Consider the following 14,715-nt stretch of genomic DNA (forward strand, 5'->3'; position numbering starts at 1 on the left):
ATGGAGATGGTTAGCAGCTTCAAATTCTGAGGTGTGCACATCACCAGCATTCTGTCCTGGTCCACCCACATCGACGCTACGACCAAGAAACATATACTTAGGAAACTAAGGAAATTCAGCATGTCCACACCGATTGCCACATGGGCGGCACGGTAACACATGGTTAGCATTGTTGCTTCACAGCGCCAGCGTCCCAGGTTTGATTCCCGCTTGGGTCATTGTCTGCGCAGAGTATGCATGTTCTCCCCGTGTCTGCGTGGGTTTCCTCCGGGTGCTCCGGTTTCCTCCCACAAGTCCCGAAAAACATGCTTGTCAGGTGAATTGGACATTCTGAATTCTCCCTCAGTGAACCCGAACAGGCGCCAGAGTGTGACGACTAAGAGATTTTCACAGTAACTTCATTGCAGCGTTAACGTAAGCCTACTTGTGACAATTATGAAGATTATCATTGACTTTTACCAATTATTACAGGTGCACCAACTTTTACAGGAGCACCATAAAAAACATCTTATCTGGCTGCACCACAGCTTGTGTTTCATAGTTTCATAGAATTTACAGTGCAGAAGGAGGCCATTTGGCCCATCGAGTCTGCACCGGCTCTTGGAAAGAGCACCCCACCCAAGGTGTTATGGGCCAGTGTTCAGAAAACTCCAAAGTATATCATGGAGTTCACCTGACCTACAATTGTTTATTGATTTTGGTTCCGATGAGTACAAGGGCTGCCTTTCAGGTGTTATTCAACAGAGGCCTTAACCACTTTTAATCAAAACAAGATTTATTCTACGAATTTAGTTAATATTTTTATAAACACACACACTAAGCATTTTTCTCAATTACAAACATAAATACCCCACACAGCTACAGTAATCTATGTATAACCCTTAATAAATTCCCCCCTTTAACTGTTCCAATTTAATAACAAGATCCATAAACCAGTACCTCCTTTTCAAAGGTGCGGTCCAGCACACAGCACTCAAGACCTGGTATGGATGCTCTTGTTTCCTTTCCAAAACAGCAGGTTTGAATTCCTTCCAGAAAGCAATTATTTCTTTTCAAGTTATCAAGCCGCCTGGAAACAGCTTTTAAAATAAAGATAGAGAGAGAGGCCAAAATACTCCTCTTTCTGAGTACAGCAGCCAAAAATGTGAGAACGAAAGCAGAAAACTCAGAGACACAAAATAGCCCTAAACCAAAGCGAAAGTAAAACCAACTCCCAGAGCCACAGCCCAGCTCCACCCACACAATGACATCACAGAAGCCATGTGATAAGACAAAAACATTTCTTAAAGGGACACTCCCATGACACTTGGTATGGCAACTGCCCAGCCCAAGACTGTAAGAAACTACAGAGAGTTGTGAACACAGTCCAGTCCCTTACACAAACCCGCCTCCCATCCATTGACTCTGTCTACCCCTCCCGCTGCTTTGGGAAAGCGGGCAGCAAAATCAAAGACCCTCCCACCGAGGTTATTCTCTTTTCCAATCTCTTCCATTGGGCAGGAGATACAAAAGTCTGAGAACTTGCAATAACAGATTCAAAACAGCTTCTTCCCCGCTGTTACCAGATTCTGGAATGACCCTCTTATGGACTGAACTGATCTCTCCACACACCTTCTCTACTGAGTAGCACGACACTCCGTATGCTTCACCCGATGTCTACGTATTTATATTATGTATTTATCATATGGCCTATGTTTTTTCATGTATAAAATGATCTGCCTGTATTGTACACAGAACAATACGTTTCACTTTACCTCGGTGCACGTGAATAAATTTAATCAAATCAAACTTTGTTCATTCTGACACTTGGTGAAGTGGGAGGGTCGGAGGGTTTCTTTCTGCTGGATTGGCCGGTCTAATGGCTTTGCTTCCAGTGGATTATGATCTTTGAGCCTGGGGGAGAACACATTTCCACTGGAATGATCCACAAAGGCTGAAGTACATTTATTTTATCCTGGATAGTAAATACTGTTATTCCCCCACCACAGGTGGATCTAAAATAAACCAGATGGGTTTTTACAACTATCGACAATGCTCTCATGGTCATCGATGACTTTTAATTCCAGATTTTGTATTAATTTAAATTTCACCATCTGCCGAACCTGGATCCCTATCGCATTACCCTGGGTCTCTGGATTACTGATCTGGCTATTGTTTTCCGAGATGTGTTTTGTGAGAGATGAAGTCACTGTAGCCGTTTTCGAGTTGTTTCTTTTACGTCCTGTACTTTCCCACTAACCTGCAGACAAAACAGCTGCAACTGTACTGTGTATAAACGTGTGTTATTGTAACTACTCCTTGAGATGATTCGATTCGCTGAAGCATTCCCTGCATGTTTGTAATAAAGATTCCTAAACTTTAACCAACTCTAGACTCCGAGTGACATTTGTCCCACAACAGTCTGGTGTCAGGAACAGGATCCACTGACGGCTCTGATTAAAGGAAAGTCCCCGTGGACAGCAGATACCGGGGTGAGTATTGTTTGTTTTATACCACCCGTGTTTAGTTCAGTCTGACTGACCACTGGGGACTCCTCAGAACCTCGGGGATCTGTTTCTGGTCTGTTTCTTTGACATCCATTCAATGTAATTTCAATAACTGGAACATTTCAGGCAGGGAATTATCGGTTTTACACCAAGGATATGTTTGGGGGCGATACTGAAGTCCCCGTGACTGAGAGGGTTTTGTAGCTGCTGACAAATGAGGGGATAAAGCCGTACGGGAGGTGAAACAGAAAGAGTTAGGCAGTTGGACAGAGTTTGGCGTGTGTTCAGAGGTCCCAGATAGGGGTCAGCCAGCATCATCACATCGATGGATCTGCACAGAAAAGGTCCAACCAGATGGAACTTATAAGGCCCAAGGTGAGGTTAGTGGCGCGGGGATTTGAAGAAGCTTTGGGAGATAAAGAGGTCAGAGTGGACTCACCCACAGCAGGAAAGGTAATTTTGAAATTTCTTTGGCCCTTTTCGTGACATTTTCTCGGAACGTTCAGTCAAGAAACATAAAAGCTGCATTTGCGCTGGGGGATCACCTCCAGAGGGCAGTGTTTCTACAACCTGAGGTGCCAGATGTAGATGGAAGACTTTGGAAGTTCAATAAGTTTGTCCATGTTTTGAACGATGTTTCAGGGTGTATGGCACTTCTCAGTTAGATCAGTTTTGTGCAAGTCGGGTTGTCCCTACCTGAAGGCAGAAGCTGCCGTGCTTTATTGGTACGAAGGCAGGAAACTCTCGGGCATCTTTAAGATGCATGTTGATGACTGCCTATGTGGTGATATTAGTGAGTTCCAAAATAATGTTACTGACAGGATCAGAACAACATTTAAGGTTTGGAGTCGGGCTTCTGGGACCTTTAAATAAATTAGATTGGAAATCGGGCAGTGTGGGTCTGACGTAACTTTACATCAACAATCTCAGGGAGACAGTATGAACCCTGTCACAGTCAATGGGGCCGGGGCCTCACACAGAAAGAGGAAGGTGTTTCCAAAGCTGGGACTGAGCTGCTGCAAAGTTGAATTGACGAATGGGGCACACAGGCAAGGCCGGATACATGTTTTGATGTCTTTGAGCTGAGTTCTGTAATGAAACATCCAGAGGTCAAGGATATTTAAAGTGCAAACAAAAATTAAAAAATACAAGATGGAGAAATGTGTGCTGAAATTTCCATCTTTGAGAGGGGAAAGGTCACCGCGGGGTCAACAAAGAAGATGGAGGCTGGAGCACCAGGGGAGGCCGCAGTGCTTGTGGCTGAAGAACTAACTAAGGTGATGGCTGCGGAATTCCAAAAGCAGTTGGCGCAGATTGAGAAATGTATGGAGGTGGTGAGGAAGGAGATGCAGGAGGTTTTGAGTGTGCTGGTGGAGGAGGCGGTTTCCCCGGTGAAGACGGCGGTGGCGAGCGCAGTGGCGGAGGTGCGAGAGCAAGGGGAGGCGCTGAAGGAAGTGGAGGAGACGGTATTGCAGCACGGTGATCAACTTGCGTCGATGGGGAAAGAGATGCGGAAGGTGATGGACACGAACAAGAATCTGCGAGGAAAAATGGAAGATCTGGAAAACAGATCCAGGCGACAGAATTTGAGGGTCGTGGGGCTGCCCGAAGGAGTTGAAGGACCGAAGCCGACTGAGTATTTTGCCGCGATGCTGGCAAAACTACTGGGGGAGGGGGAGGACCCCTTCCAATATGAACTGGATCGGGCTCATCAGTCGTGGAGGCCTGTACCAAAGGCGAGTGAGCCGCCAAGGGCAGTGACTCTGTGCTTCCGTAGGTACAGTGTGAAGGAGAAGGTCCTGAGCTGGGCCAAGCAGAAGCGGGTGGTGTAGTGGGCTGGAGCTGGTATACGTGTATACCAGGACTTTACGGTGGAGCTGCCGAGGAGGTGGGCTGCCTTCAACCGGGTGAAGAGGGCACTGTACATTGGCAAGGTGCAGTGTGGCATTGTATATCCAGCGAAGCTGAGGGTGACTTACAAGCTCAGGGACTTTTATTTTGGAACGGTGGAAGCAGCGGAGGAGTTTGCGAGGGCAGAAGGACTGTGGCAGAACTGACAAATTGAGGAATGGTCATGTGCCGATGTAACCTCAGGACTGTATTTTCTTTTTTTTTTGTATCACTGCGCGCGGGGGTAGAGGCTAAAGGAGCCAATGTTGCATAGATTTGGACAAGGGAAGGGACGGGACTTTCATTCGAAAGGAGGGCTCTTTGGGATGTAGGTGGATATGCGGGGTTTCTGTGCTAAAAGGGGATCTTTGGGCTTTCCTAGGGCCGGGCAAGGGGGAAAGGGACCCGGGCGGGGGCCTCCACGCTGGCCGGTTTAAGCTGGCCAGTGAACGGGAGTGAGGTGGGGGGAGGGGCTGCGGCCATCGGAGCCTGGCAGAACAGGGTCCGAGTAGTCTAGCCGGGGTGGAGAGTTGGGGGGAGGGATCCGAGGTTGGGGGAGGGAACCGAGGTTGGGAGGAGGAGTTTTACAAGAGCCAGTGGATGGGAAGAGCTGGAGACGTTGGGGGGGCGGGGTACAACTGTGGGGTATCATGCACGGTACTCTCTTAGAGGCTTGATGGCGTTGGATGGGGGGGGGGGGGGGGGGGCGGGGGGTGGAGAGCCGTGTAGATTAAGGGTGACTGCGGGTAATCCCTGATTCCTTTTTGTCATTTGTTTATGTAAACATGTGGGTTGAGGTTTGGGGGTTGGTGGGCGGATGGGATCGTTGTTATTATGGGGATTGACATATCTTGTTGATTATTGTTTATTGTTGATGGGTGTAAATGTGGGAGAAAACGTGAAAAAGGAGAATAAAACATTTTTTTTTTAAAAAGAAAGAAATTTCCATCTTTGGGTGAGCTGCAAAATGTAAAATGGATTTTTTAATCCATTTTAGGCACCGGAGATTCGGCGGGGGCGGGAATCGCGCCGCACCGGTTGGCAGGCCCCCCCCGCTCGATTCTCCGGCCCGGATGGGCCAAAGTCCCGCCGCTAAAATGCCTGTCCCGCCGGCGTAAATTAAATCACCTACCTTACCGGCGGGACAAGGCGGCGCGGGTGGGCTCCGGGGTCCTGGGGGGGCGCGGGGCGATCTGGCACCGGGGGGTGCCCCCACGGTGGCCTGGCCCGCGATCGGGGCCCACCGATCCGCGGCGGGCCTGTGCCGTGGGGGCACTCTTTCCCTTCCGCCTCCTCCACGGTCTCCACCATGGCGGAGGCGGAAGAGACTCCCTCCACTGCGCATGCGCGGGAATGCTGTCAGCGGCCGCTAACGCTCCCGCGCATGCGCCGCCCGGAGATGTCATTTCCGCGCCAGCTGGTGGGGCACCAAAGGCCTTTTCCGCCAGCTGGCGGGGCGGAAATTCCTCCGGCGCCGGCCTAGCCCCTCAATGTTGGGGCTCGGCCCCCAAAGATGCGGAGCATTCCGCACCTTTGCGGCGGAGCGATGCCCGTCTGATTTGCGCCGTTTTGAGCGCCAGTCGGCGGACATCGCGCCGTTTCCGGAGATTTCCGCCCAGTGTTTTTCAAACTTTTTTTCCGGGGACCCATTTTTACTAACTGGCCAACCTTCGGGACCCACGCCGGCCAACCTTCGCGACCCACGCCGGCCGATCTTCGCGACCCATGTCAGCCGACCTTCGCGACCCACCATTTTCTCTTACATTGTTTGCTGCTGACAAAATGGAGGAATCACAATCTCGCCCAAAGCACATGACGGCGACGTTCGGGGGCTGTGACCTGCTCTCTGCCTCCCTCAGGCAGGAAGATTATATAGAATTTTTTAAAAAATCTTCTGCGTCTCCGATTGTGCAAATTTTCGATCCTCAGCCGCAGCAGCCGGCTTTTATATTCAATTTTTATTTATTTTTTGTAAATTGTAACAATGTTGTTGCACGGCACGTTTAATCAAAGAGACCAAAGCCCATGTCATCGTCAGACTCTTCAGATTCTTCCTGTTTCTTCTCGTCCTTTTCCTCTTCAGCAGCAACATGGGCAGCGGTGGAAACAACTGCTGCAGCAGCTGGGGCACTGCTACCAGCACCAACGTTGCAGATCAAACTATTGACGTCAATATTAGCCAATGCCTTGGCAAACAGACTAGGCCAGAACGGCTCAATGGTCACACCAGCTGTTTTAATCAGGACATTGAGTTTGTCTTCGGTGACGGTGACCTCGTCGTTGTGCAGGATGAGGGTGCTGTAGATCCAGGCGAGTTCCGAGGTGGAGGCCATGGCGCTGGATCTCTGCTGGTGGGTCCGATGGTGCTAGTCGCCGGGGGGGAAACTCGGCCTTAGCTTCATTCAGAAGAACCAAGCACTTCCGAACCAGACAGAGCGAGCAGCAGCCGGCTTTTAGCTATGACAGCTGCGAGCGGCCCTTTTACCATATAAAAGAAATGCTGCTGCACTGCGCATGCGTGCCTGATCATCGCACAGTGCGGCGCACTTTTTTATATGCAGCCGCATCAGCCAGCTTTTAACTATGCCAGCTCGCAGCTGGCATAGTTAAAAGCTGGCTGATGCGGCTGTTGCGCGCAAATTTGCGCAATCGGGAGTGCCGTGACGGACGGCTCCGCGACCTTCCCAACACACACCCACGACCCCCTAGCGAGTCGCACCCCGACTTTGAAGATCACTGTTCTAAACCTCTTTTTGCAGTGCGAGAAGTTTAATGGTCTCTCTTCGGTGTGAACCCTTTGGTGTTTCATCATTTGGGATGAATCACTGAATCGCTTCCCACAGTCAGAGCAGGTAAATGGCCTCTCCCCGGTGTGAACTCGCTGGTGTCTCCCCAGGTGGCCTGACTGACTGAATCCCTTCCCAACACAGTGCAGGAGAGCGGCTCTCCCCAGTGTGAACTCGCTGGTGTTTCTGCAGGGCGAATGACGTTCTAAACTTCTTTGTGCAGTGAGAGCAGCTGAACAGTCTCTCCCCAGTGTGAATGCGCTGGTGGGCCATCAGTACCTAAAACCATTTGAAGCCACTCCCACAGTCAGAGCATTTAAAGGGTCTCTCCTAAGTGTTTGTGACGTGGCTCAGCAGGTTGGGTAACTCAGTAAATCCCTTCCCACTGTTGTTGAAAACTCACCACTATTCTTAGAAGTCCTCCTATACCAAAAAGGGCCAACATTCTAAATGGTGAACAGAGATTCTCACTCCCTGACTCCTATGCAGGCTTCGGTGTGTGCATTTCAGGTGAAACTATGTTTTCAAGTTATCCCCCGGTATAACCCATCCCTTCACAGAAGATTTCATCCACTTATCACTTAGTAGCATCGATCCTGGGTCCCGCATTGCTAAGTAAGTAAAGTAGACTTAGGAATAACCACTGTTTCAGGTTAAAACTTTTAAGTTATTTTATTATTAAATTTTTTCTTTTAAAAGCTGCAATCACTGTCTTTACAGAAAGGTAAAAAGATCTTGCTTCTGGATCCTTCTGGTTGGTTGAGGGGACCTTCAGGCCCAACTTGACAATCGATCTTTTTTTAAAATCTGGTCTTCTTTAGATGTATTCACTGTTCTGCTCGGTTGCTATGTCCTATCTTTCCCATGTACTGAGCTATGAGAGCTGGCTCTGCTGGCTGTCTCTGAGCTGACTCTGTCTCCTCTTTAAATTCTGGTCTTCCTTAGATGTATTAGCTATTTTAGCTGGGCTACTTTGCTTTGTCCCTTTCCCATGACCGAGTTGACTGTAAGCTGACTCTGCTTGCTTCTCTTGTTCCTTCTCTGTTTCTCTCGTTCCTTCTCTGCCCCTCTCTCAGGGTTATATATTTTTCTGACAGTTATTAAGTTATGACTTTATTGTAAAGTAACTTTTATTTCTCTTGGATTGGAAAAGGTACCTTTAATCTGAATTTTTCTAACACGACGAAGTATTAATTTTGGGCATGGCCTCAGCCTACAGATCCCTGATTATATTGTTTCCTTTGTGATGTTCAACGTTCCTTTGTGATATTCAAAAATGCTTTGATTTCAATAGGAGTGTGAATTTTGGTTCCTGTCATTTCTATAGTTTTATTATTGAATTGTGGCCCCAGCTCATAATTTTGACTTTGATTTGGGTCTAATTTGTGTTCTCATAGACATGTTGTCTCCAGTTTTCTTTAATTTACCTGATTTCAGCAGAGCTTCACACCTATATATTTGACCCCCTAGTCATTATTTTCTATCTGTTGATTTTACTTCAATGAAGGTGTGAATCATTGCTTTTAGCGTAATGCTAAAAATCCACTTGGTTATAACTTGAAAGGTTTACATTTATCACCTAACTCAACTGAAACCCTCATCCATGCTTTTCCAGATGCTTACTAAGATGATTAATTTCAATGAAGGTGTGAGCCATTGCTTTTAGCTTCATACAAAAATCCTGTTTGTTTGCTAAGCCTGTTTAGGAGAAGGAATCTGCATTTTATAATCCTGCTCTTTGCAGCTGCTGTTAACCCTTCGTGGGATCTTTCCCTGTATCCTCTCATGTTTCTCTCAGACCAGATATTGCCAGACTTCCATGTTTCAAATGACACATCTTTCCATATTTTCAATACCACCACCGACAGAGCAGTTCAGTGGTGTCTCCACGGTGTGAACTTGTTGGTGTTTCATCATTTGGAATGAAGTACTAAATCCATTCCACAGTCAGAGCAGGTGAATGGTCTCTCCCTGATGTGGACTCTCTGGTGTTTCTGCAGGTGAGTGAACCACTGAAGCCCTTCCCACAACAGAGCAGGTGAATGGTCTCACTCCAAGTGTGAGTGTGTCGAATTTCCAGATGAGAAGGGTACCTGAATCCCTTCCCACAGTCTCCACATTTCCACCGTTTCTCTAAGGTGCTGGATGTTCTGGTGTCTCTCCAGGTTAGACAATCAGTTGAACTCTCACACAGAACAGATGTACAGCCTCCTCCCGCTGTGAATGGTGTGATGTGTTTTCAGGCTGTAACTGGTTAAAGCTCTTTCCACAGTCAGTGCTCTGGAACACTCTCACTTGGGTGTGTGTGTGTCTCGGTGCTTTTCCAGTCACACTGATGTTTAAAATCTTTTGAAACAGACAGAATAGAGAAACATTTCTCCTTCTAGTTTCAAAGACAGGTAATATTCCAGACCCGTGGGATCGAGTGACTATCAGATTTTGATATCATGTTTGGTTTGAGATTTCCGTCTATAATTCCGCCTCTTCGAATATCCTGGAAAAGGAATTTACAAAAGACATCACTGTCAGTACAGGATAGAAATTCAGAACAGACAATTCTAGTTTCTCTGGAACATTCTTTCCTCTCTTATTCCCCAAAAACTGTAAATCTCCGTCCCACACACTCTCCCTCCATTCTCACTCTGCTGTATCTAATATTCACCCTCCCAATTCTCCTGAAGGTGCTGATTCAGGCGGATTGACAGATCCATGCTCACTGCTTCCTGTCCTGGACACGCATGCAGGCTGCCACACAGATGAATGTCTGTATTACTGGACTAAAACGTGTTTCATGGACAGGGTAGATCGATCAGAATATTGAACTTGTTGCCTATGAGGTTAGTCGAGTACAGATGATCAATAATTTGTGAAGGAAATTGGATGGGTACTGCAGTGTTACAGGAAGGCTCGTTGAGAATTACAGAATTGCTTGAGAGTCGGCATGGATTCGAGTTGTCAAATGGACGGCTTCTGTGCCATCATGACTCTATGACTGGAAATATATAACATAGTTGCGTACAATATACAACTAGAAATAATAATAAATGTACTTTACATAACCATAAATTATAGATCTAATCTGTACCATATAACAGTAGACATTTCTCCATTCAATATTAATTTAATGTCCGCTTAAATGTCAGCCATCTCAAACCAGCCCTTTAATTGTGAACATTAGGAAAAAGGCCATCCTTTTAGCCAAACAAATAAATGTGTCGAGCTGAGGGAGCAAAATATGTCAATGTCTTTAAGAGAGAGACCTGGACCAAGCTTTCCAGAGTCTGCACCCTCCCTGGATTCACTTCCTTTCCCTTCAGTTGCTGCAAGTGACCAATTGTAGGTCAGAATGAGAAAGAAATGGAAAGGGGGAGAAAATAAAATGTTTTACTCACAGATGTTGGAGACAGGAGGAAGTTTCAGTCTGCGTTAAGCTCAATCCTTATTCACACAAGCCCGGGCTCTGATTGCCTGAAGGTCGAGTCCTTCCGGTCCCTCAAGTTTTCCCATTGGTCAAGCCCTCAGCATGAAGCGCGGGAGGGGGACACTGCACATGCGCAGTTTCCCCTGTCCCTTGAACATGCGCATCACGGCTTTTGGGCTGGGAGACGAGCAAGTGCAGCTGTTGAACTGTTTGGAGGATGCGCGTTGGCCCTGTTCGTCCTGTAGAAGACGAGGAAAACTAAGGAGATGGTGGGAAGGTTTGGAAACACTTTGTGGTCGGCTAAGCCCTATTAAAAATTGTCAGCTCACCTGGTTCGGTCCTTCGGAATTTCTCCCTCCCGGAACTTGGTCCAGGTTAACGGCCGCCATCTCGGTTAAGTGAGTGGAGGATTCAGGGGGGGGAATCAAACAACGAGAATAGGCCCCGCCCCTATTTACTCTGATTGGCTGGAGGACCAGATGCCTGTCTCAGTCATCCAGACCCGCCCCCTGTTCCCATTGTTCCGGGAGGGGGAGGGTACAATAAATCAGAGGTTCCACTTTGGGCTCAAATCAATGAGGATTCTGACCTCTGGGAAGGAAGGAAACCCTGGGAGGTGGGCGAGGAGGATTCAGAAACACCCGCTGGAGGCCCCAACCTATCAATTAGACTCATTGATTTTATTGTCAGTCTGCAGACAGGAGCTGGAGAACTGAATCCAGGGAGAGGGAAGGTGAAAACTGGGAGTGGAGGGAAGAAATGGTGCAGATGGTGAGATGGGTTTGGATTTCAGCCCAGGGAGGAGGGAGAGCGTGCGAGACGGAGATTTGCAACTTTAAGGGAAAAGGAGGAAAAATATATTCCATAGAAACGAGAATTGTCTCGTCTGAATTTCTATCTGCGACTGACAGTGATGATTTTTGTAAACTCATTTTCCAGGATATTACAAGGGGAGGATTTACAGATGGGAAACTCAAATCAGACTTCACATCAAGATTTAACAGAGTCTCTCCATTCATCAGGACCTGAATATCATCGAGATGTGAATCTGGAAAGAGAATTTTTAGTCTGTGGGAAAAGACTTTGAACATCGTCGTGACTGGAAAAGCACAGAGACACACACAAACCCAAGAGAGTGTTCCACTGCAGTGACTGTGGAAAGAACTTTAACCAGTTTCACAGCCTGAAAACAACATTGCAGCACTCACAGCGGAGAGCGACCGTAAACGTGTTCTGTGTGTGGACGAGCTTTCAACTTTTGTCAAACTGGAGCCTCACAAGCACCCTCACCATGGAGAAACAGTGGAAATGTAGGGACTGTGGGAAGGGATTCAGGTCACCATCTGAGCTGGAAATTCATCGACGCTGTCACACTGGAGAGAGGCCATTTACCTGCTCTGTATGTGGGAAAGGATTCAGTGATTCATCCAACCTGCGGACACACCAGCGGGTTCACACTGGGGAGAGGCCATTCACCTGCTCTCAGTGTGGGAAGGGATTCACTCAATTACCCCATCTGCAGGCACACCAGCGAATTCACACCGGGGAAGGACCATTTACCTGTTCCATGTGTGGGAATGGATTCAGTAATTCTTCCCAACTGCTGACACACCAGCGAGTTCACACTGGAGAGAAACCATTTACCTGCACCGTGTGTGGGAAAGGATTCACTCATTTATCCAGCCAGCGGAGACACAAAGTCACTCACACAAATGAGAGACCCTTTAAATGCTCTGACTGTGGCAACAGCTTCAAAAGTTCTCGAGAACTGATGTACCACCAGCACATTCACACCGAGGAGAGACAGACCGTTCAGCTGCTCTCAGTGCACAAAAAAGTTTAAAAGGTCTTCCAACCTGCGGGAACACCAGCGAGTTCACATGGGGACGAGGCCATTCACCTGCACAGTGTGTGGAAAGGGCTTCTCTCAGTCATCCCACCTGCTAAGACACCAGCGAGTTCACTAGTGATGACAGAGTTTGGATTCTACTCCTTTAGCTGCTGTTAATCACATCCAGGACTGAATCATGTTCATTCTGACACTTGGTGAAGTGGGAGGGTTGGAGGGTTTCTTTCTGCTGGACTAACCGGTCTCATGACTTTGCTTCCAGTGGGGTGATGGTCTTTGAGCCTGGGAGAGCACATTTCCACTGAAACGATGCACAAAAATTGAAAGTACATTTATTATAACTTTCACAATAAATATTTTCCTGATTTCAGGCAAATCTAAAATACAGACAGAATTGGAAAAAAGTCTGGCAGCATCTGTGCTAAGAGAAACAGAAGTTTCACGTCCAATGTATCTCTACTTCAGAACTAAAGAGAGGGAGAAATGTGTTGGGTTTGATGCGACCATCAATTCACTCGAAGACACGTGGAGAAGTAAACTGTGGTTTTAATCAGCTTAGAACTGAGCCTGCCTGTGACTGGTACAAGACTGAAGGCGGCCCCGCAGGTCAGCAGCTCTTATACTTCCTGTAAAGGGGGTGGAGCAGTGGGCGGAGCCCGTACATGCCCCAACATATCCCCTGTGGATGAAGCCACACAATGGCCCATAGGTAGAGCCCACAGGGTGAATAACATAACACAGTGCACTGGTGAATTATCAGTAATTATACATTCACCACACTGGTGAAAGAGGGGGAAGGTCAGGTAGAACAAAAGGGAAAGTCAGTGATTGGTTAGAGGGTGGGTAAGATTAAATTACAAAAATGTCCTGGAACAAAAGGGAGAGGTAATGGTTGTGGGAAAGAAACAAAGCATTGGTCCAGAGTAAGTGTTAATGGCAGAATAAAGGACAGCTCTGTCTGGAAGCAAAAAACATGAAAACAAGATGCAGACTGGCACTCAGTAAAAAAACAAATCAAAATGGAGGAGAGAGTTCAGGGTCTGAAGTTGTTGAACTCAATGTTGAGTCCAGAAGGCTGTAAAGTGCCTCATCGAAAGATGAGGGGCTGTTGGTCCAGCTTGTGTTGGGCATCTCCGGAACATTGCAGCAGGCCGAGGACAGAAATGTGAGCCTGAGAGCAAGGTGGTGAATTCTAATGGCAGCAAGCGGAAGGTTAGGGTCATGCTTGTGGACTGAGCGGAGGTGTTCCACAAAGAGGGCAGGGAACAGGCTACAGATGAATTAAAGAGAAACCATTTGGGTCCAGAACATTGTGAACATCCTTTTACTATGGTTGTCTTTGATCCTCAAGTCATTTTGTGTTTTTTAACCGTGTTTTGTTTCATTAATAAACTTTTATCAGTAAAAATATTAGATTTTTCTGGACTTTTCGTGATTAGATTACTGCACTTTAGGAAAAGTGGGTGAGAGGGCTGACAGGCTCTTTCACAAAAAGTCAGTCCCTTTGAGGTAATTGGCAAAGGAGCCAGAGGGGGAGATGTTATTTTATTTTATTTTTGACACAGCGAGTTGTTCTGATCTGCCTGAAAGCAGATTCAATTGTATCTTTCCAAAGGGTAAATGCTTGAAAGGGAAGAATTTGCAGGGCTGTGGGGAAAGGGCAGAGCAGTTGGATGAATCAGAGAATCCTTTCAATGAGATAGCAGGGGCACGATGGGCTGAATGGTCTCCTCCTGCAGCCTGTGAATCTGAGCCTCCTGCTTTTGTGCAGGCTAAAAGGGACAGATTCATTGCAGCCTCTTTCCTGTAAAAGTATTTAAAGAGACGGGTTTCTCTTTAGCTCTGAGTGACCGATTTAATAATTGTTTGGAGGCCCATTTCCCAGTCAGACCTCCAGCACTTTCCTGTCTCTCTATTAGTGCGACATGCATGGAAGTTTCCCAACTGGGCACAGACCCCAATTATTCTCAGCTAAATTCAGCCTCAGCTCCGTCGCCTGGCTGTCATTGACACGAGCTATAGAGACAGAAAGGTGCCCGAGGCTCAAATGGAAATTCGAAACTAGTGGCTCTAAACCAACACTTCATCATTTGTCAGTCAAACATGTTATTTATGCTGGGGTGTTTATTAATAGATTTAGGCACTGGAGGCAAAGGGTGGGTGGGGTTTTTAGTGGGTAACTTTCCATTTCTAACTTTGTATTGTCTCTAGTGTCAGCTGTGGCTCAGTGGGCAGCTCTCTCACCTCTGAGTCAGATGGTTGTGGATTCAAATCCCAGTCCAG

At 47.2% G+C, this 14,715-nt stretch overlaps 1 protein-coding gene and 2 long non-coding RNA genes across 3 annotated transcripts; 1 reads left to right on the forward strand and 2 right to left on the reverse strand.

Annotated features, from left to right (window-relative positions):
- Positions 1-6,319: 6,319 nt before the first annotated feature.
- On the reverse strand, positions 6,320-6,799 carry LOC140422725 (large ribosomal subunit protein P1-like). The gene has a single exon (XM_072507680.1). It carries the CDS (start codon positions 6,707-6,709, stop codon positions 6,380-6,382), a length of 330 nt encoding a protein of 109 aa, XP_072363781.1. The 5' UTR covers positions 6,710-6,799; the 3' UTR covers positions 6,320-6,379.
- A 1,009-nt stretch (positions 6,800-7,808) lies between these two features.
- Positions 7,809-10,708, reverse strand: LOC140420705 (uncharacterized). The gene is made up of 2 exons (XR_011946522.1): positions 10,555-10,708; positions 7,809-9,656 (listed from the first exon to the last, which is right to left on the reverse strand). It is a non-coding gene; the product is annotated as an uncharacterized lncRNA (long non-coding RNA).
- A 17-nt stretch (positions 10,709-10,725) lies between these two features.
- LOC140420706 (uncharacterized) lies at positions 10,726-13,842 on the forward strand. Its single transcript, XR_011946523.1, has 2 exons — positions 10,726-10,860; positions 11,523-13,842. It is a non-coding gene; the product is annotated as an uncharacterized lncRNA (long non-coding RNA).
- The last annotated feature ends 873 nt before the right edge of the window (positions 13,843-14,715 follow it).

The sequence above is a fragment of the Scyliorhinus torazame genome, chromosome 5 (genome assembly GCF_047496885.1).
Source record: "Scyliorhinus torazame isolate Kashiwa2021f chromosome 5, sScyTor2.1, whole genome shotgun sequence".
NCBI classification, from domain to species: domain Eukaryota; kingdom Metazoa; phylum Chordata; class Chondrichthyes; order Carcharhiniformes; family Scyliorhinidae; genus Scyliorhinus; species Scyliorhinus torazame.